Source organism: Ranitomeya imitator, chromosome 6 (assembly GCF_032444005.1).
Source record: "Ranitomeya imitator isolate aRanImi1 chromosome 6, aRanImi1.pri, whole genome shotgun sequence".
Classification (NCBI taxonomy): Eukaryota; Metazoa; Chordata; class Amphibia; order Anura; family Dendrobatidae; genus Ranitomeya; species Ranitomeya imitator.
The window spans coordinates 41,744,534-41,767,398 of record NC_091287.1 but is presented as its reverse complement, the minus strand read 5'-3'; the positions used below and the strand labels follow the sequence as shown (position 1 = coordinate 41,767,398).

General features: G+C 48.0%; 1 protein-coding gene across 6 annotated transcripts in view; it reads right to left on the bottom strand.

Annotated features, from left to right (window-relative positions):
* MLLT10 (MLLT10 histone lysine methyltransferase DOT1L cofactor) overlaps nt 1-22,865 on the bottom strand; it is a 247,985-nt gene that overhangs the window by 143,865 nt on the left and 81,255 nt on the right. For 4 of the 6 annotated variants that reach the window (XM_069729543.1, XM_069729546.1, XM_069729541.1 and 1 more), the window contains exon 3: nt 5,724-5,886. In XM_069729543.1, coding sequence (XP_069585644.1) covers nt 5,724-5,886 — 163 coding nt within the window. Of the gene's footprint in view, nt 1-5,723; nt 5,887-5,980; nt 6,115-22,865 lie in introns of those variants that run through there. The other 2 variants (XM_069729542.1, XM_069729545.1) reach the window with 2 other exon arrangements.

Here is a 22,865-nt window from a genome sequence, read left to right as displayed (position 1 = left end):
ATCGCTGGATCTTTCTTCCCCCATCCTTTTCTAAATATTAAGTTGAGGGTGCCAACAATTTTGTCAGACCCATTTCGGGGGTTTTCTGTGAAATGATGTCCAATTTGCCTTTTCCCTCTGTGTGTATTGGAACAACACAAACTAAGGAAATAAACATGTGTATAAAAAAAAACGTGTAACTGCAATAACTTTCTGGAACAATTTAAAGGGTGCCAACACTTTCGTCCGTGACTGTATGTAACATGTAGACCTGTGCAGAGGGGTGCTGGCACTATGGGAAAGATGCCAGCTAGTGACTGGCACCAGGACAGATAAGGGTTTAGTCAATAGATGATAACTTTAAATATGACATCCATCGAGACTGAAAAATCCACCTGCTTTTTTTCCCACAGTCAAACCAGCTGAGAATCCACATGTTATCATGCAGATTTGCTGTGCCTCTGCAGAAGATTTCACTGCTGATTTTACTCGGATTGAAAGAGATAAAATTCACAAAAAGTCTGCAACAGAAAGTGAGCACAGGTCAGCTCTGCCGCATCTGGATGAGATTTGTGCCGATCTCGGCCACATGTCTGGTAAGGTCATCTGATGCGGACTTCTCGTGACCAAATCAGCGGGATTTCCATCACATCTGGACATATCCTAATTCCATTGTTTGCCACCATACAGCCCTCACCTTGTGCCCGATCATCTTTTTCAGCTAGAATGGCTAGCACCACCTACAAACTAAAGTTTGCCGCGCTGTATAGCGGGCTCTCTTCTCGAAATGCCACTGCTAAGGGTACGTTCACATTTGCGGTTTGCGCCGCAGCGTCGCCGCCGCAACAAAACGCATGCGTCGTGCGGCCCTATCTTTAACATTGGTGCCGCATGGGGCCGCATGTGCATGCGTTGTGTTGCGTTTTACGCCGCATGCGGCGTTAGGGCGCACCTGTCTGGGCGCGGCAAACGCAACATGTTGGATTTTTTGTGCGGCGCCGACCTTTTCAAAAACGCATGCGTCGTGCGGCCCTATCTTTTAACATTGGCGCCGCATGGGCCGCATGTGCATGCGTTTTGCTGCGTTTTTGTTTGCGTTGTGCGTTGCGGCGACGACGCTGCGGCGCACAACGCAAATGTGAACTTAGACTAAGAGAAACCAGTCAGGTCGATTGTATAACTGAAGCTAGTGGGGTGTCTGAATAGGTCATAGAACAATAATAAAAATGATACCTGTCTTGTAACAATCTGATGTGCCAACGCTGAGAAATCAAGCATTGAAGCCACATGTAAATCAGCCTAAAAGTGCAATGGGGCGCGTTGATGCACCCTGAGTGGATTGACACGCCCCCAGTGCACTTCCAAGCTAATATGCATGTGGCTTATAAGCTTGATTTTGTCGGCGTTGGTACATCGGATTGCTACAAGACGGGTATAATTTTCATTGTTGTATAAAGGCTTACCACTAGCTTCAGAAGTAAAACTGGACTGACAGGTTCCCTTTAATAACCACCGATAATCGTTGGATCTAGGATACTAAAATGATCGGTTCTGACTGATAGCTAAGAAATGCTTGATCCGTTTGTTTCTATTAGTGACTACTGCACCAATAACAAAAAGCAGGAAACAAAAATGTATGATGTCCACTAAAGGAAACTGTGACGTTTTAAGGGTATGTGCACACGACCGGATTTTTTCCTGACAAAATCCAGAGATTTCTGCCAGAAATCAGTGTGCTTTTTTTGCGCTGACTTTGCGCGGAATTTGCGCTTTTTTTGCGGATTTTTAGCGTTTTTTTCCCGGACACTCCAATTTGATGGGAAATCCGCAAAAATAATGAACATGATCGTTTTTTTTGCGGAAAAAAACGCAAACATATGCACAAAAAAAGCGGAATGCATTCTAAATGATAGGATGCATAATGTTTGCGTTATTTTAGCGATTTTATAGTGTTTTTATCGGGAAATTCCGGAAAAAAAACGCTAAAAATCCGGACGTGTGCACATACCCTGAGACTTACTGTAGATACAAAATATCCTTTATTTTATTCTCTATTACAAATTCAAACATGAAGTCGAGGTCTGATCAGGGGAAGGTGTCACTTTTTTTTGGCCCTGTGTAAGGTCTTGTCTCCAACCCCCCGGAACATGTGAGACACAGCGGGGCCTCTCGTCTCACAGGAAGATCATCACTGCTGCCCGTCGTTCTCTGCCCATGAGGAGCGATGTGTCTGCGATTTGTGTGTGATCGATACTGTTCCCAGCTACCGGCGTCTATAACATGGGCACAGGCAGACGCGACAACCTGACTGCCACCAATGCCAGTTCTCTGGCTTAATTACAAGTCACTAAATTCTATCAAGTCCTAGATCACTTTAATCTATGCCCACATATGTGCCAAGCTAGGAAGCGGAAAGGTGTGCCACAGTGCCCCTATTAGGAAAGTGATTGGCATTTATGCATGACTGGCACTGCTAGGGATGTACCTGGCATTAGTGTCGGGCAAGCGCTGCTGGGATGGCACCGATACCGAGGTGGATGGTACTGCTGGGCATGTATATGGTAGTGAGTAAATGGCACTAGTGGTGCTACACGTGTGTGGACGGCACTGGAAGGGTTGTGACAGGCAGTGATGGCACTTTGCTGGGTTGGTAAGGGGTGGCATTAGTGTGCGACTGGTAGCAGCAATGGGTTTACATGGGTGAAAGCTCGTGCCCATGTGTGGTTAGTAGCAGTATCGAGTAGGCACAATGTTGGCATGCACCAGTGAGGGGCTGGCAGTGCTGGTATCCACTACTGAGTGCTGGCTCAGTTGCTAACTCAAGGCACCGGTATCTTCCTTCCACAAAAAATTATTAATATTGACACCAGTGTACACAGGAAAATTTGCAACGTTTCAGCAACGCAGGGCCTTTGTCAAGCCAAGAAAAAAGTGCATGCATCAAAGAGAAATGATAATATTCATGTGTGTACACTGGAGTCAATAAAAATAATCTGTGTGGAAGGAAGATACCCGATGCCTTGGATTATTGGAGTACATGCCATTTTTACAACTTAGTGGAGGAGCTGTACCAAGTCTGCACGAGACACGGAGTGGTGCATGGAATACACCTTGTGTTAATGTAGGCTCAGATGGTGCAGTCAGGAGCTGTTGGTATGCACTAGTGAGTGACGGCGAAGTTGGTAAGGTCAGGGCTGACACAGTTGGCAAGGTCCAGTCGGCACTGCTGGTTAGATGAGGGATGGCACTGCGAGTATGCACTAATGAGGCCTGGCAATGTTGGCAAGGTTAAGGCTTCCGGTCTGGCACTGTTGGGTGAGGTCAGGAGTGGCACTGCTGGTATGCACTAGTCAGATGGTAAAATCAGGGCTGGCACTGTTTGTATGCAGTGATGTGTGGTTGGAACCGATAGTAACATGAGGTCTGCAATGATGACAAGTAGTAATGTGGCGGACACTGTAGGTAAGGTAAAGGCTGACACCATTGGTCTGCAGTGGTGTAGCTGGCACTGTTGGTGAGGTCAGGGCTGGCACTGCTATGATGCACTCGTGAGTTTTGGCTCAGTTGTAAGACAGGGACTGGCATCTAGCACTACTGGCAAGCACTAGTGAATGCTCCAACACTTGGTAAGGTCAAAGCTGGCACTGATAGTATGCAATAGTGTGTGGTTGGCACTGTTAGTGAGGTCAAGGCTAACACTGCAAGTATGCACTAATGAGTGATGACATTGTTGATATGCAGTGATGTGTGGCAGACACTGCTGTTATGCTGTAGTGAGGGTTGACATTTAATATTGAGTAGCATGTGGGGCCGGCACTGTAAGTAAGATCAGGGTTGGCACTGTAGGTAGCATCAGGGCTGGGACTGTCAATATACATTAGTGAGGGTTCACAGTGAATATTGAGCAGCGTGTGGGGTTGGCACTCTAGGTATGCAGTGGTGTGGGGCTGGCACTGCTAGCAGCGTCAGAGCTGGGACTGTCAATATACATTAGTGAGGGTTGACTGTTAGTGTGCAGTAGTGTGTAGCTGGCACTACTGGCAGGGTCCGGACTGGCACTGTAGGTATCCAGTGTTGTGGGGCTGGCACTGCTGGCAGGGTCAGGACTGGCACTGTTGGTATGAAGTAGTGTGTGTCTTTCACTGCTGGCAGGGTCGGGACTGGAACTGTTGATATGCACTGGTGTGTGGCTGGAACTGCTGGCGGGTTGGGACTGGCACTGTAGGTATGCATTGGTGTATGTGTCACTGTTGGCGGGGTCTGGACTGGCACTGTAAGTATGCAGTGGTGTGGGACTAGCACTGCTGGCGGGGCCAGGACTGGCACTGTAGGTATGCAGTGCTGTGGGGCTAGCACTGCTGGTGGGGTCAGGACTGGCACTGTTGGCATGCAGTGGTGTGAGGCTGGCACTGTAGGTATGCAGTGATTGTGGGACTAGCAATGCTGGTGGGGTCAGGACTGGCACTGTAGGTATGCAGTGGTGTGGAGCTGGCACTGCTGGCGGGTTGCGACTAGCACTGTTGGTATGCAGTGGTGTGGGGCTGGCACTGCTGGCGGGGTCAGGACTGGCACTGTTGGTATGCAGTGGTGTGAGGCTGGCACTGCTGGTATGCAATAGTGTGTGTCACTGCTGGCTGGGTCGGGACTGGCACTGTTGGTATGCACTGCTCTGGAGCTAGCACTGCTGGCAGGGTCTGGACTGGACTGGCACTGTTGGTATGAAGTGGTGTAGGGCTGGCACTGCTGGTATGCAATAGTGTGTGTCACTGCTGGCTGGGTCGGGACTGGCACTTTTGGTATGCACTGCTCTGGAGCTAGCACTGCTGGCAGGGTCTGGACTGGGCTGGCACTGTTGGTATGCAGTGGTGTGGGGCTGGCACTGCTGGCAGGGTTAGGACTGGCACTGTAGGTATGCAGTGCTGTGGAGCTAGCACTGCTGGTATGCACTGCTGTGTGGCTGGCACTGCTGGCAGGGTCTGGAATGGCACTGGTGGTATGTGGATGACACTGGCGGTAGGGTCAGGGGTGACACTACTAGCATGGAGCGGGTCAGGGCTGGGAAGGCCGGGGCTGGCACTGCTGGTATGCAGTAGTGTGTGTCACTGAAGGCTGGGTCAGAACTGGCACTGTTGGTATGCACTGCTGTGTGGCTGGCACTGCTGGCAGGGACTGGACTGGCACTGTTGGTATGCAGTGGTGTGGGGCTGGCACTGTTGGTATGCACTGCTGGCAGGGTCTGGACTGGACTGGCACTGTAGGTATGCAGTGCTGTGGAGCTAGCACTGTTGCTATACACTGCTGTGTGGCTGGCACTGCTGGCAGGGACTGGACTGGCACTGTTATGCAGTGCTGTGGAGCTACCACTGTTGGTATGCACTGCTGTGTGGCTGGCACTGCTGGAAGGGACTGGACTGGCACTGTTGGTATGCAGTGGTGTGGGGCTGGCACTGCTGGCGGGGTCAGGACTGGCACTGTTGGTATGCAATGCTGGCAGGGTCTGGACTGGACTGGCACTGTTGGTATGCACTGCTGTGTGGCTGGCACTGTTGGTATACAGTGGTGTGGAGCTAGCACTGCTGGCGGGGTCTGGACTGGCACTGGTGGTATGTGGATGGCACTGGCGGTAAGGTCAGGGGTGACACTATTAGCATGCAGCGGGTCAGGGCTGGGAAGGCCGGGGCTGGCACTGTGCGCACCTGGCAGGGCAGCCCTTCCCCTCCTGGCAGCCCCCCGCTCACGGTTACCTTGATGCACCGCCACATTGCAGCCGTGCCCGTCGCAGTACACCAGCGGGTTTTCGGCCCAGCCCCTCTCGTCCGAGCACACGCAGCAGCCTCCGATCATCTCCTTCATACTAGTCGTCAGCTCTTCCTCCTCGGCTGTCACGGGCAGGTCTCCGGGCACCATCTACAGGACACCGAACACAACAAGCACCGGTTACTCCTCTACGCTGCCGAGGCTCGGCCCCCCCGCGCCGGCCGCCGCCTGCCACCCGCATTACTTGCTCTGGAGCCGCCTCATGTCGCCGGGGCTGCCCGGACTGGCAGAGGGGGCCGGATCACGACGAGGAAAGCAGAGCACTGCGCATGCGCTGTGATGGCACACATGTCAACTACTGCAACAGCGCCTCTAGGGGATGAATTGTGTCACTGCGGCCCAAAGGTGATTAGTGGGAAGTCCGGGGACTGCGCTGCCAGCAGCGACGTGATCATTCCCCTCTCCCTCCTCCTGTCTGTACACGTGCGTCTGAAAGACTCCGGAGAGCGTGTGCGCAGAGCCACACATAGGAGGAGGGGAACGTGCCGTTACCAGTAGCAACCAATCAGGTTCTACTAAAGCATGTGGGAAAGTGAAAGCTGCAATGTGATTGGTTGCTATAGGCTGCAAGGGGATAGTTATAGAACAATTGAAAAAAACTGATGCCAATAGCAACCAATCACAGCACAGCTTTCATTTGCTATAGCACTCTTGAAAACTGAAAGCTGTGCTGTGATTGGTTACTATTGGTGACTTTGGGCCTTGTTTTGTCCCATTTTCTGCAGTTTATTTTAATCTGTGTCTTATTTTTCTTTTAACATTCACCCCTTTATTAAATGTCTTTTTTATATGTGGTCACGTTTTTTTCATGTTCATATTGTGCGCCAGGTTTGGGGTTTCCAAAATGTTTTCTCTGATTCATCAATTGCATCTTTTAGGCTATGTGCACACGTTCAGGATTTCTTGCAGAAATTTCCTGAGAAAAACCTGAAATTTTCTGCAAGAAATCTGTATGCGGTTTTTTTGCACGTTTTTGGTGCGGTTTTTTTTTGCTAGTTTTTCCGGACATTTCCCAATGCATTATATAGTGGAAAATCCGCAAAATTAATGGACATGCTGCGTTTTTTTACCGCAATGCGTTTTTTTCGCGGAAAAAAAACGCATCATGTGCACAAAAATTGAGGAATTCATTCTAAATGATGGGATGCATAATGTATGCTTTTTTTTGCGGTTTTATAGCGAAAAACACGAAAAAAAAACGCAACGTGTGCACACAGCCTTAAATAAAATTAAAAAAAGTTGCAAATTTTTTGCACAAATGTACTCCAGTCCCATAAATTTTGCAATATTTTAGCAGATAACACAATTTTTTTTATTTTGTGCTCTATATTGGAAGAAATTGGTTCAAAAAATTGGTCATTGAAAACCACAAGACAAAAAAAATAAAAAATAAAAAAGTGACTTAAGAATACCCAAAATAATGAATCGGGGGCCGTGGTGTAGGACACATGGCAGTAACGGAGATTTGTGTTTACCAGTTCTGCCGCCGGCGCTGGACCGACCGGAGCTGACACTTGTGTAATAAAGCTGTCCGTGTGCTGAGCGCTGCTCTGGAGTGCTGATCTGAAGCGCAGCTCCGGCCTAAACCTTTTATTTTAATAGCTGCTTAACCTCGGTTGGCCTCGCAGACTTCTGCCCAGTAACGTGGCCTGGCGGCCGCGGTGTAGCGTGCCAAGTCACCGTGAGGTGCCCGGCCGGTAAAAGAAGTTTGTGAAGCCATTCTCAATATTTGTAACATGGTTTTCTACAGCCGCGTTCACTATTTTTTTAAATCCGTAGCATATATTGGTGAGGCTGTCAGCGGGGGCACAAAGAAGGATATGGGAAATATATATTACAACCTTGAGGGCATCTTCCCGGGGTTTACCCATTGTCAGAAAATACCCACGCACTTCAAGCGCTTTTATTATATTTGTACGCACATTTTTGGCGACTCTCTTTACTTTATATTATTAAGGCCTCATTCAGACTTCAGGGATTTTTTTCTTGTATTTTCTTTGCAAATTAAGAAAAAAAAAACATTTGTTCCAATTTTTTATCCATTTTTGGTCCGTGTGTCAATTTTTACCATCAGAGTGGCATCCATTTTGCTCATATGCAACCCAAAAAAATAATGTTTTGCTAAGCTTCTCTACCCTACTGAAAGGGATTTTCCGCTTTTAAAAAAGTGGGACCCTGAAGACTGCACACTTGTAAATCAGCAAACTTAGTGCTCACCCTCCCTAGGTCCAGCGCCGCTTCGTCACTGCCGCTTCGGTTTCCATGTATTGGATTCAGTAGAGACATATCGACTAAAGTGTACATCACCGCTGCAGCCAATCTCCGAGCTCTGCTGATGGAGACACCAGGAGCCGCTAATCTTAGTGATGAGCTGCAGCGGTAATGTGCACTGTAGTCGTGATGTCACCACTGCAGCCAAAACACTGGTAGAGTCAGCGTCGGACGCGACGAGGGCGCGTACTCTCAGTTTTATATGTCTGCAGTCTTTTGGGGTGCACTTTTATCAAAATGGGAAAAAAAACACTTTGAACGGTAACAAAAAAAACGCAAAGCGTTAAGATGGGATCTGTGTGTCATTCATTCTTTCATGGACCCATTGATTTGAATGGATAAGTTTGATTCACGTTCAGATCGAAATTGGACATATCCGCATTTTGTATTTTGCGGACCCACATTCCACAAAAAGACGGACATGAACAGTCTCATAGACTATTACGGGTACATTTTCTCTCCATTAAAATCGGACATCAGAATCAGTTCTAAGGTCAGGTGCAGGTGAGAAAATTTTACGTACGTGTGCTCTGTATGTTAGAATCGGCCAGCACATGGAACTGAATAGTGCAGGTCAGATGGGTGCCTGTGTGAAAAAAAACCTCAGCATGCACCAGTCCAGACCTGGGCAAAGTGCGACCCGCTGGTCACATCCGGCCCTCTGGCTGTTTCAGTGCAGCCCTCAGATCGGGACAACCGAAGGGCTGAAACAGTTGCCCACAGACCGCACCATGCCCTCTGCTACCCGGTGTCCATCCATCCGCCGCCTGCTGTCACCGATATCTGCATTCTCAGGGTACATACAGCGGTGGAAATACTGGTGGAGCGGTGGCAGCTGGACCCTTTTTCAACCAATCAGCGTGTGAGACTCATTTCAACGCACCACCTGTGGATTGTGGAGAGTCAGTGCACCGGAGACTGGAGCAGAGCACCGGGGAAACGTAAGTAAGGTGAGTATGTGATGTGTTTCTTTTTCATGTGTGTAGGATGTTGTATGTACATAGGAGGTTATTTGGGACTCACACTGTATATAAGGCCGAGGTCACACTTGCGGGTGTGATGCGAGAAACTCGTGCAAGTCTCGCACATCAATACCCGGCACTTCCGCTAGCACTCGGGATCGGAGTGTGCAGCTGCATAGAAATACATGCAGCCGCACACTCCGGTCCCGAGTGCCGGGTACTAATGCGAGAGACTTCCACTAATTTCTCCTGTCACACTCGCAAGGGTGACCCCGGCCTAAGGGGGTATGTGAGGCTAATGTACATAGGAGGTTATGTGGGGCTCATGCTGTATATCAGAGGCTATGTGGGGCTCATACTGTATATGTGAGGCTTTGTGGGGCTCATACTGTTCATAGGAGGCTGTGTGGGGCTTATACTGTATACGGGGGACTATGTAGGGCTCATGCTGTATGTAGAAGGCTATTTGGGATTCACACTGTATATAGGGAGGCTATGTGGGGCTCACACTGTATATGGGATACTGTGTGGGGCTCACACTGTATATAGGGAGGCTATGTGGGGGCTCTTATGGTATATAAGGGGCTGTGTGAGGGCTCATACGGTTAATGGGATGTCAGCATACTTAATTCTGCTCAATATTAAAGGGAACCTGTCACGCACACACACACACCCCTCCCCCCCCCAGGTCATTTTGAAGTAAAAGAGCCACCTTCAGCAGCACTAAGGCTACTTTCACACTAGCGTCGGAATCTCCCCGTCGCAATGCGTTGGGGAGAGATTCCGACGCTAGCGTTTAACGTACTGCACAATGGAGGCAGCGGATGCATTTCTCTGGCGCATCCGCTGCCCCATTGTAAGGTGCGGGGAGGTGGGGGCGGAGTTAAGGCCGCGCATGCGCGGTCGGAAAAAGCGGTCCGTCAGGAGCAAAAAACGTTACATGTAGCGTTTTTTGCTCCCGATGGTCCGCAAAAGCACGACGCATCCGTCGCTCGACGGATGCGACGTGTGGCAATCCGTCGCAAATGCGTCATCAATACAAGTCTAGGGGAAAAAACGCATCCTGCAAGCATTTTTTCAGGATGCGTTTTTTCTGCAAAACGACGCATTGTGACGGATTGCAGAAAACGCTAGTGTGAAAGTAGCCTAAGTCTGCATTCTGTGAAGGTGGCTCTTATGTTTAGTATCCCTAGGAATGCTGAAATATTCACTTTTATGAACTGCGCACCATACCTGTATTGGGTCCGGGGGGTACGTTTTCTCCCCCTGGCTCAGTCGTCTCGCAGCCATCCATCATCCCACCGGGCGCTGCCTCCTCTCTGTCATGACGTCACTGGTGCCTTTGTGTAGCCGAGGCCCCAGATCCCGCCCCGCAGTGTGTTATGATGTATTCACGCTGCGGGGCTGGGAATCTGGCGCCTGTGCAGTGGAGCGGGTCACCATGCTCCATTGAAGATAGTACCGAAGTGGAGCAGATTCCCAGCCCCGTAGTGTGAATACATCATAACACACTGCGGGGCGGGATCTGGGGCCTCGGCTGTGCGCAGGCGCGATCTACTTACATCAATTGATGCAAGTTCCAGGGCAGATAGCACGGCGCATGCCCGATAAATAATTGCAGAGCGCAGGCGCAGGTGACGGCACAAGGCAGAGAGGAGGCGGTGCCCGGTGGGATGATGGACGGCTGCAAGGCGGCTGAGTCAGGGGGAGAAATCATACCCCCCGGACTCATACAGGTATGACGTGAAATTTATAAAACTGAATATTTCAGCGTTCCTAGGGCTAAACATAAGAGCCATCTTCACAGAATGCAGCCTGAGGCCGGTCTCACACGTCAGTGGCTCCGGTACGTGAGGTGACAGTTTCCTCACGTACCGGAGACACTGACACACGTAGACACATTGAAATGAATGTGTCTCTGCACATGTCAGCGAGTATTCACGGACCGTGTGTCCGTGTGCAAAACAAGGAGACATGTCAGTGTTCGTGGGAACGCGTGAATCACACGGACCCATACAAGTCAATGGGTGCGTGTAAACACGTACCGCACACAGATGCCGTCCGTGTGCTTTCTTAAAGACATAGACCGGGATCACACATGCGAGAAACACGTCCGTGTCTCGCATGTGAAACCCAAGCTCTGGCGCCGGCACTCCAGAGCGGAGCGTGCGGCCGCATAGGAACACATGGAGCTGCACGCTCCGCTCCCAAGTGCCGGCGCCAGAGCTTGGATTTCACATGCGAGACACGGACGTGTTTCTCGCATGTGTGATCCTGGCCATAGGGTTAAAATTGAAACAAATTGTTTCAAAACACGGACACACGGACAGCACACGAACGAGACACACGGACAGCACACAGATGACACACGGATGGCCTACGTGCACACCCGGACACACAGACACGGATAGCTCCGGGACCTTTTCTTCACGTACCGGAAAAATCTGAACGTGTGAGACTGGCCTTAGTGCTGCTGAAAGTGACTCTTTTACTTAAAAACGCCCTGGGGGGGGGTGACAGGTTCCCTTTAAGTGATACAATTATTATTAAATAATTATAATTAATCTGTTAATATTAATGTTGAGCAAAATTAATTTTAGCCTATTGGCTTGGCCCTCCACAACAGTCACTGTCTATCATTTGGCCCTTTGGGGAAATTCATTAACCACCCCTGCACTAGTCTGATCCGTTTTTTGGACCAGACTTTCAACTCAACAGGAACATTAAAGAAAAGATGCCGTACAGACATCATCCATATGGCATCTGTATTTTACGGGTCAATTGCAATTATTATTATTAATAATAATAATAATTTTATTTCTATAGCGCCGACGTATTCCACAGCACTTTACATTATAGAGGGGATTTGTACAGACAATAAAAAACATTACAGCATACAGTAGACAGACATCAAAACAGATACCAAGAGGAGTGAGGGCCCTGCTCGCAAGCTTACAATCTATGAACGGAGAAACTGATGATGAACTGTGTTTGATCTTATAAATTTTTGACATATAGAAACAAATGCTATACATATGTAAAAAAAAAAAAAAAATCATACATACGGATGGCGCACGGGTGACAAAATGGATAAAAGAATCATCCCTTTACCAATAATTTTCCATAATTCTTGTCTGAATCCGGCCTTGTGCCAGATCAGGTGAGCGTAAGAAAAAAATCGCCCGATTTTCATCCACAAAACTTGACATTTTTCATCTGTAATATCATCCATTTTCCCGATGTCCATAAATTACAGTATAGGTTTTATAGTATTAGGTGAAATTCCCATGATTCATTTTTGGTGAGTTTTTACGCCGCATGTCTCAGGGTATGTTCGCTTGGCATTTTTGCATCGTATTTTTTGGGTTACGTTTTTTTTCCTATAACAGCAAAAGCAATGAGATTTCAGAAATGTCACATCCACGCAGATTTTTTTGAAAATTGAAGCACGTAAATTCTTTCTGCGTTTTTACACCATTTTTACCCATTGAAAGTAATGAAACACTGCAAAAACAGTGGAAAAAAACACAGCATAACATTTGTACTGTCTTTTTGCAGCATTTTTCGAGAATATAACTACTTTTTTAACATGTACTGTAGATAAATCACACATGAAATCTGTGCTAAAAATGCAGAAAAAAACTGCGCCTATTTGCTGTGTTTTATGCACAGCCTTATTACAGCAAAGAGTGAAGGCTTTGGCTACAGAAAACAAAAAATTCTGCGAAAATGTCACTTGTGAACATAGCCTTGCAGTCCCAGAAAAGTGGATTGGATTTATAGAAATATCATGCCCAATATGATTTTTTTTTTGCTGAGTTTGCATGTTAGAAATCTGCAATATGTCAGGTTTTTCTTGCTAGTACACTGAGTTGAATTGATTACACAATCCGAACGTAAAAAATGCACATGCGCTTTTAATAAGGTTCCGTTGCGTAAACGCACTAATCCGCACATATCTGTATCAATAATGTTTTGACAAAGTCAAATTCCAGGAATTGTCACAAACAAAGGCGCATTATTTAAAACATGACGCACTAACAAAAGACAAAAACAAAGTAAAAAATGTGATAAAAATACATGTAAAAAAAAAAAAGCAAGTAACCTAATACACATGACATATAGAAATAGTGCAGAATATCTGCATTATCAAAAACTGATCAAAAACGAGCAAACGTAGAGGGACAAACAAGTAAAAGCACTACAAAAAAATCCCAAATTTGCTGTGGCCTTTACTTCAGGAGGCGAAGGATGTCAGTGGTGTGGCTATATGGTTGCAAAGTTGGTCTAAAAGACCCTGGGATGGTCTAAAAGACCCTCTGCCACATATAAGTATTGGGGTATGTCCAATCTGAAGGTAAATGTTTCAGATTTTGAAGATTTACCCATGGATAAAGGGAATGATAGCACCAGTAAGGTGGATGATATGTGAGCAAAATATTTTCCACTCGGAAACTGAACTTTGGTGCAAATTGTAAAATTTGCAATTTGTTAATTTCTCTTGTGGCCCAATCTCTCCATCCCTTGGAGCCATACCCACATAATAAACCATGGTACCTGTGGGACCTAGTAAAGATTATACATTGGGGCCCAGAAGATTCAAGGTATGCCTCTGGAGGGGGGCGCTTTTCATTATCAAGTGTCAGAGGGTATGGAAGTGGCGGTGTACAGGTGGTGACAGAAAAGGTGCAAAGCTATCGTATGTCAGGGAGTGAAACGTCCAGGAATAAATCTTGTCATTATGGCGCCCGTCTGTGAGTATTAGAAGGAGCGGGCACAGCACAGGTGTGCATCTGAGGACGGCGACGCTGCTGATTACCCACCTGTTGCTATATAGGGTATAATTAATCATGGCCTCGCGAGACGAAGACAGGGCTACGATGGGGATTATTTTGCATTTCGATTTTATACAAAATGTAGTTTGGATTGTGTGCTCCATGTTCTCACCTGATCTGCTAATTTCATGTTTTCCCCGTCATTTTTAATTATATAGCTAATAGACCCCCAAAAAATATTCATTATAGCATTTTGCTTGTATTTATATATTACCAGAACCAGGATTATTTAGCACACTCAGACAATTTAGAGAATCATCCCCCACCCTTCCCCCCCAAAAAAAAAATCCAAGAGAATGTAAATCATTGAGTCATCCTCAATCCTGATATATTTGTTTCTGGCATTACAGGTCCCACAGCTTTATCCAGCTTGACTAGAAAATCTGTCTGATTGTGCTGTGATACATGTCAGGGGTCGAGTTCCCGCCTCTGTACGTGGGGAATTTCGAGCCATCTCCGCAGCACTCTCCCATTCTTCTCTTGCTGCAGTGGAGCCTGCTCAGCAGAGGCATCAGTCCCATCAGCGTCATGCTCAGTCTGACACTGTGTGAAGGGTTACTGCTGTCCTTCCAGCTTCTGCCATTGTAGCCAGTACTGGTCAGCAGCGAGCAGACGTCTTTGGGATTAAGTCCTACTTTTCCCCTTCTGAGCATGCCCAGGGTAAGATCTCTCATTGGAGATCAAGGGTCACATGCTCAGGAAGGTCCTGAAGCTGCTCAAGTTCTGTGGCAGTTTCCCATTGGTCCTTTTTTGGAAGGTCCTGTAGTTGCTGCAGCTATATAAGGTGCGCATGTCCGCACGGCCATGCGCTAGTATCTTTGTATGTTATGTGCTTTACGCCAGTGTGGTCATGTAAGTTTGTGTTCAGGGACCCAGCTGAAATAAGCCCCTAGAATGCTGGCACCTCCAGCGAGGAGATTGTGTGTGTATGTATTCAGGGACCTGGCTGAAATAAGCCCCTAGAATGCTGGCACCTCCAGCGAGGAGTTTTGTGTGCGTGCATGACCACTGACTGCTCTCAGTTGGGTAGTTAGCCTGTGCCTCTGTGAAGTCTAACAGGGCGCAGTGCTTTGATTTCACGGCTACTCTGTGAATTAACAGAGTTAGTTAATACCGCCATATAGTTCCGCCGTTTGCTAGAAGCAGGTTCTCCTTCACGGTGGACCCCGGGCTGCGAACGCATCTATTACAATAAAAACATTTATATTTACTGGGTGCGTTCCGCTAGCCCTAACAGAATACTAGCGCCAGGGTCTGGCTAGTAAATGGCGGATAAACAGCAATCCTTGCGGTACATCCAGCAGCTGGAGGGTAAGTTGGCGGCTCTCGAGCGCTCAACCTCAGCTGTGGATGTTACTGCAGTTGCTGTTCAGGCTGCTAGCGTGGCTGTAGCTACCTTGTCAACTGCCACCCCTGCTCCGACTCTATCTCGCCTCCCGCTGCCAGAGAAATTTTCTGGAGATAGTAAATCTTGTAGGAGTTTCATGAGCCAGTGCTCTATACATCTCGAGCTTCTGGCCGCACGTTTCCCCACAGAGCGGGCAAAGGTGGGATTTATTGTGTCTCTCCTGTCGGACAGGGCGTTGGAGTGGGCTACGCCGCTGTGGGAGCGTGGCGATCATGTGGTGCAGAGTGCTCCGCTGTTCTTGAGCACTCTGAAACAGGTGTTTTTAGGGCCTCGAGTCACCCGTGATACGGCTCTCCAACTGTTGGCATTGACTCAGAGCTCGTCCTTGGTCAGCCATTTTGCCATCCACTTCCGCACCGTAGCATCTGAACTGGAGTGGTCAGATAAAGCCCTTATCCCTATATTTTGGAGGGGGCTGGCTGACCACGTGAAGGACGCTCTGGCAACAAGGGAGGTTCCCGCCACACTGGAGGAATTAATAGCTGTGTCTACCCGAATTGACCTCCGTTTTCACGAGTGGAGGTTAGAGCGGGCCCAGTGTAGGCAGAGGTTTCGGCTGGCTCCCACCTTCGCCAAACCTTTGGAATCTCCGGTCCTGGTTCCTGAGTCACATGAGGCCAAGGAAGTGTCACGAGCGGGATCTAAGTCCCAGACCGCTCAAGCACTCAAGGTCTGCCATGTTTGCCAGCAGTCAGGACATCTGGCCACCAGATGTTCACAGCGGTCGAGGAAACGTCAGCGTCTAGTGGTAGTAGGTGGAGGTACACTAGACACAGCAACGTTTGCATCCAAATTGTCCTTTAAGGGGACAATTACAATAGGCTCATTCACTCACTCGGTAGAGCTCTGCGTGGATTCTGGGGCGGAGGGCAATTTTATGTCTTCTGCCTTCGCCCAACGTCATGCAATACCCCTGGTAATGCTAGCTCAACCAGTAACTGTACGAGTGGTGAATGGGTCGACACTGCCCTCACAGATTACACACCAGACCATCCCTTTCACACTGTCCTTGTCTCCATCTCATCGGGAGATTATATCTCTGCTCGTCATTCCTGAAGGAATTGTTGAGGTCCTGTTAGAGATGCCTTGGCTACGGTACCACTCTCCTCATATTGAGTGGTCCACAGGCAGAATTTTGGGATGGGGTGAATCTTGTGGGGGTAGATGTCAGAGGGAGAGCGTTCAGGTTGCTTCAACAGAGGTACCCACAGATCTTTCCTCTCTGCCCAAGCAGTATTGGTCCTATGCTGACGTGTTCTCCAAAAGGGCTGTGGAGACCCTTCGGCCTCACCGCCCCTATGACTGTCCTATTGACCTTTTGCCTGGTGCTGAGCCTCCCCGGGGTCGAGTCTATCCGTTCTCTCTCCCGGAGATGGAGGCAATGTCTCAGTACATCCAGGAAAATCTGGCAAGAGGATTCATTAGAAAGTCAGTGTCACCTGCAGGGGCTGGGTTCTTCTTCGTGCAGAAGAAGAGTGGAGAACTACGTCCATGTATAGACTACAGGGGTCTTAACGCCATCACCGTTAAGAATAAATATCCTTTGCCCCTGATATCTGAGCTTTTTGATAGGCTTTGGGGAGCAAGGGTGTTTACTAAACTAGATCTGCGGGGTGCTTACAACCTGATTCGCATCCGTGAGGGGGACGAATGGAAGATGGCTTTTAACACCAGGGATGTGCACTATGAATATCTAGTGATGCCCTTTGGGCTCTCTAATGCCCCAGCCGTTTTCCAAGACTTTGTAAATGATATCTTCCGGGATATGCTCTCCACCTCGGTCGTAGTCTATCTGGATGATATTCTCATCTACTCACCAGATATTGACTCCAACCGGAAAGATGTTTGCAGAGTCTTCGACCTCTTACGAACTAACTCCCTCTACGCCAAGTTGGAGAAATGTGTGTTTGAGCAGGAGTCTTTACCTTTCCTGGGCTATATCATCTCCTCCCAAGGATTGGCTATGGATCCTGCCAAACTACAGGCTGTGATGGACTGGCAAGAACCCCATTCCCTTAAAGCGGTGCAGCGCTTTATGGGGTTCATTAACTATTATTGCCAGTTCACTCTTCATTTCTCAACTTTGGTAGCTCCCTTGGTAGGCCTCACCAAGAAGGGAGCAAATCCCAAATTGTGGTCTGTGGAGGTCTCCAAGGCTTTCACTTCTATTAAATCTCATTTTGCTAGTGCTCCCATCCTATATTGCCCCGATGTAGATAAGCCGTTTATAATGGAGGTGGATGCCTCTTCCGTTGGTGCTGGAGCAGTCCTTTTCCAAAAGGATGTTCAAGGTCGGAAGCATCCTTGCTTCTTCTTTTCCAAAACCTTCACACCAGCGGAGAGAAATTATTCCATCGGGGACAGGGAGTTGCTAGCAATGAAGTTAGCCTTGTCAGAGTGGAGACATCTCTTGGAGGGGGCTCGTTTTCCTTTTCAAGTGTTCACAGACCACAAGAATTTGGTTTATTTACAGACCGCTCAGCAGCTAAATTCTCGCCAGGCCAGATGGTCCTTGTTCTTCTCTCGGTTCCATTTCACTCTCCATTTTCTTTCCGGGGAGAAGAACATTCGTGCCGACGCTCTCTCTCGCTCCATTGTATCATCTGAGGAGGAGGAAGAGGAGCCTCTGCTTATTGTCCCTTCCGAGAGCCTGAGAACTGTGGCCCCGGTTTCCCTAGAGTCTGTGCCTCCGGGCAAGACTTTTGTACCATCCAATGTGCATCCGGAGGTTCTCTCTTGGGCTCACTCCTCTAGGGTGGGTGGACATTTTGGGACCAAAAGGACATCTGAGCTACTGGCGAGGACATATTGGTGGCCACATATTGGTGGCCCGTGATGTCGCAGACTATGTTCGGGCATGTGTCTCCTGTGCCAGGAACAAGTCTCCTCGTCAACGGCCAGCTGCGTTGCTTCATCCCCTGCCAGTGGCAGACAGACCCTGGGAGATGGTCAGGATGGATTTTGTGGTGGGCTTACACAAGTCTCGTAGCTGCACCATTATTTGGGTTATCACCGACCATTTTTCCAAAATGGTGAACTTGGTGCCTCTTCCACGGCTACCTTCTGCACGGGCTCTGGCGGTGTTGTTTATCAAACACATATTTCGCCTACATGGTATGCCGGACAAAATTGTCAGTGACCGGTGTCCCCAGTTTGCGTCTCGATTCTGGAGAGAGCTTTGTCGTCTACTCAGCATTGAGTTTAATCTCTCCTCAGCTTATCATTCCGAGACGAATGGGTTGGTAGAGAGGGCCAACAAGACCTTGGTCACATATCTTCGACATTTTGTCTCAGCCAGGCAGGATGACTGGGCATCCTTGCTACCGTGGGCGGAGTTTGCGCTGAATAACACCGTAGCCGACTCCACCGGACAGACCCCATTCCTCCTAAACTATGGTCAGCATTCGCGGGTACCTGTGCCTATGCCCGTGTCTTCCGCCGACTCCAGGGTGGCAGACTGGGCTGTGGAGGCGCGGGACATTTGGGACCGCACTCAGGATGCCATTCGGGCCTCCAAGGAGAGAATGAGGTCCTCCGCTGATGCACATTGGCGCCCCGCTCCGATCTTTGCTCCTGGCGACTTAGTGTGGCTCTCCGCCCGTAACATCAGGCTGCGAGTTGAGTTCACTAAGTTTGCTCCTCGCTACTTGGGCCCTTTCAAGGTCCTCGAACAGGTTAACCCAGTGGTCTACCGTCTGGCCCTTCCACCACCTTTCATGTGTCCCTCTTGAAGCCCGTATACATGTCCCGGTTTTCTGAGTCATCTGCCGGGACATCGGGTTCGTCTATGGACGATTATGAGGTGAATGCTATTTTGGGGTGCAAGGTCGTACGTGGCAAAACATTTTATTTGGTGGACTGGAAGGGTTATGGTCCTGAGGACAGGGCCTGGGAGCCTGCTGAGAATATTCGGGCTCCGCAGCTCATTGCTGCCTTCGAGCGTGGCGAGGTCCAAGGAGGGGGGGCCCAGGAGGGGGGGTAATGTTAGGGGTCGAGTTCCTGCCTCTGCACAGGGGGAATCTCGAGCCATCTCCGCTGTAGTCTCCCATTCTTCTCCTGCCGCAGTGGAGCCTGCTCAGCGGAGGCATCGGTCCCAGCGTCATGCTCAGTCTGACACTGTGTGAAGGGTTACTGCTGTCCTTCCAGCTTCTGCCATTGTAGCCAGTACTGGTCAGCAGCGAGCAGACGTCTTTGGAACTAAGTTCTACTTTTCCCCTTCTGAGCATGCCCAGGGTAAGATCTCTCATTGGAGATCAAGGGTCACATGCTCAGGAAGGTCCTGAAGCTGCTCAAGTTCTGTGGCAGTTTCCCATTGGTCCTTTTTTGGAAGGTCCTGTAGTTGCTGCAGCTATATAAGGTGCGCATGTCCGCACGGCCATGCGCTAGTATCTTCCTATGTTATGTGCTTTGCGCCAGTGTGGTCATGTAAGTTTGTGTTCAGGGACCCGGCTGAAATAAGCCCCTAGAATGCTGGCACCTCCAGCGAGGAGATTGTGTGTGTGTGTGTGTGTATTCAGGGACCTGGCTGAAATAGGCCCCTAGAATGCTGGCACCTCCGGCGAGGAGTTTTGTGTGCATGCATGACCACTGACTGCTCTCAGTTGGGCAGTTAGCCTGTGCCTCTGTGAAGTCTAACAGGGCGCAGTGCTTTGATTTCACGGCTACTCTGTGAATTAACAGAGTTAGTTAATACCGCCATATAGTGCCGCCGTTTACTAGCAGCAGGTTCTCCTGCACGGTGGACCCCGGGCTGCGAATGCATCTATTACAATAAAAACATCTATATTTATTCAGTGCGTTCCGCTAGCCCTAACATACATCACCTCCTTATTTATGGCTGCATTCAGGCCTCATGTTGTAGCAGGGTTTTAAGGATTTTTTTTTTATTGAAACGGAGTCCCTCCTCCAGCTGGCACAGGTACACTGATTCTGGAACAGTTTTTCTTTTTCCTCTGTGCCCCTCTGTTCCAAAGTTGTGCCACCTCGTAATAAAGATGAAAATTTTCAACTGGGCGTGTACCACACACCTTCTTCTTTTTCTCCCCTGATGCTGGCCAATCAGAACTTGGCCATGTCCAATTTGAAGTTCTGTGGTACACGCCCAGTTTGTTTCAGGCAACATTAGCTTCTTTATTTCCAGGGGGCATAACTTTGGACAGGAAAGACACAGAATATAAGAAAAACTTTTGCAGAATCAGTGGAACAGGGCAATTGGAGGAGGAAGATTCCTGCTGTGGTTAAAACCACCATAGACTGATGGGTGGCGTGATCGGTCAGAGAGCCTACGTATACAAATATAAAAGACTGACCGTAACTTCCAAACAGATAACAGGTTTGAACATACTAATAGTAGCCACCTCCATACATGCCGTAACTAACAAATAAAGCTGCACTCTGTAACGCTATAGCATGCAAGCATGAAATATATAAAATTCGAACTGCATAACTGTTTTAGAGAATAGAAAAAAACAAAGATACTTAGCACATAAATTGGCCAATTCATATGCATCCATCAGCCTCTGGCCTACCTACCCATATAAATGTAGACTATCAGCCCAGAAGAGGAATAACATTAGTCTAGGTTCCCAGCAAAGAAGATCGCCTTGTCGTGGCTGCGGGGCACACATGAATGAGCCAGTTTATGAGCTAAGTATCTTCATTTTTTCCTATTTTCTAGAGCAGTATTGCAATTCCAATTTCACATATTTCTTGTTTGCATGCTATAGCGTTACAGATGCAAGTATATTTGTTAGGTATATATGGAGGTGGCCATTCTTAGCTTGCACCACTTCACGCCTGTTCTCTGTTAGGAAGTGACGGTCAGTTTTTGTTATTTATGTATAGTCTCTCTGAGCCGAGCACTCCACCCATCAGCCTATGGCTGTTTTAATCACAGCAGGATCCTACCGACCCATAATTGTGGGCTAGCAGCCCAGGAGAGGTACATGTTAGGATAGGTTCCCAGCAAAGGGAATCGCCATGTTTTTGGATGGCGGGCACACATGAATAGGACAATTTATGCACTAAATATTTTAGTTTTTTCCTATTTTCTAGAGCAGTATTGCAATTCCAATTTCATATATTTCATGATTGCATACTATAGCGTTACAGAGTGCAAGTTTATTTGTTAGCTATCCTAAGGATAGGCCATCAATGTTAACATCCTGAACAATCCCTTTAAATTAAAAAGTCCAGTGAAAGGTCTTCCTTAAAGGGAATGAATAGAACAGATGTACGATACCTGCAGATCGTGCATGCATCTTGTCGGGCATGTGCAGACACATGATCATCGGCTACGCTCGCCTCCTGATCTAGAAGTGAGTGTTTTACATAAATTATCAGCAATACACTGCATATTTTTTTATTCATTAGATTGACTAATCGGCACTTGTGTGTGCTGCACATGGCTAACTTTAGACTCTAAATTGCAGCAGTGGGGCTTGTGACGTTTGTGATGGCTCACAGAAAATGCTCTTAGAACTACTTCTATAGAAAGCCACATTGCTACTAATGGGAAATTCACAATCACGGCATGTTCACGGTCCCTATCAGAGTTCACATGGAAAATGCCACAAATAGGTCAACGGCTAAGCATGATGCATCATGTTATAGAGATGATACTACTATATGTGATGTAATATCTGGCAATTCTGGATGTAAACTTAACCAAAGTTGACAATTTCACGATGGGTGAACGGATTTTGATAGAAAATTTGCCGTGTTTATGGCCCGAGTGACAATTCTAGTGCGTTATATAGCGTTTGTTCCCATAAGCCATAGACACAGCAAATTTTCTATTAAAATCCGTTTCGTATTACAGTGCCACAATTGTGGACGAGAAGTCCTCCAATCTCATTCACATGTTGTGTAGAAAATGCAAGATGGATGTTTTGCTTGGACTACAGATTTCCTTGTCAGTTGGTGGAGAATGCGGGCACATCCAGCATCCTCAGTTCTCTTGGAAAAGCAACCTAAACAGGAGGATCTACTGGATGGACGAAAGTGGCCGCGGTGTGATTTCTTGGAGTAAGTTTAACAGAATTGAGGATTTAAAATCCAGATCACTGATCATTACAAACTGCAGCTTGAGGTCCCGTGGGAAAGTACCCTTACACTCATATATGTGGCACCCCTAGGGGTATTTGCCACAAAAATAGTTACTGACAATAAATACAAATACTAAGATAGCAATACTGCACTACCACCTCCGGCCAGAAGGGGGAGCTCCAGAGACTTCCCTTGATCCATTCTGGTCTGAGAGAAGAAATGGCAGTTGGGCTAAGGAGCTGAAAGTGAGAGGTCATACAGTTGAATATCTAACAGCCCTGTGACTGTTACCGGGCCTAAATCACCGGCCTGAGGAGAAGAGGGATAGAGAAAAAGGACATTGTGAGAACCGGGTAGCATTAATCACTACCCAGAACAGGCACAAAGACGGATACCGGATCCGTGGCTGTATTCATTATATATAATACAGCAACCGGAAAAACGTGAGGTGATATCAGCTTCACTAGGGCCGGACGCAGCAACAGATACAGAGTTCAGTGGTACTCCCGGAGGGGGTAAGCCGATAAAAGGACTCGGGTTGCCCGT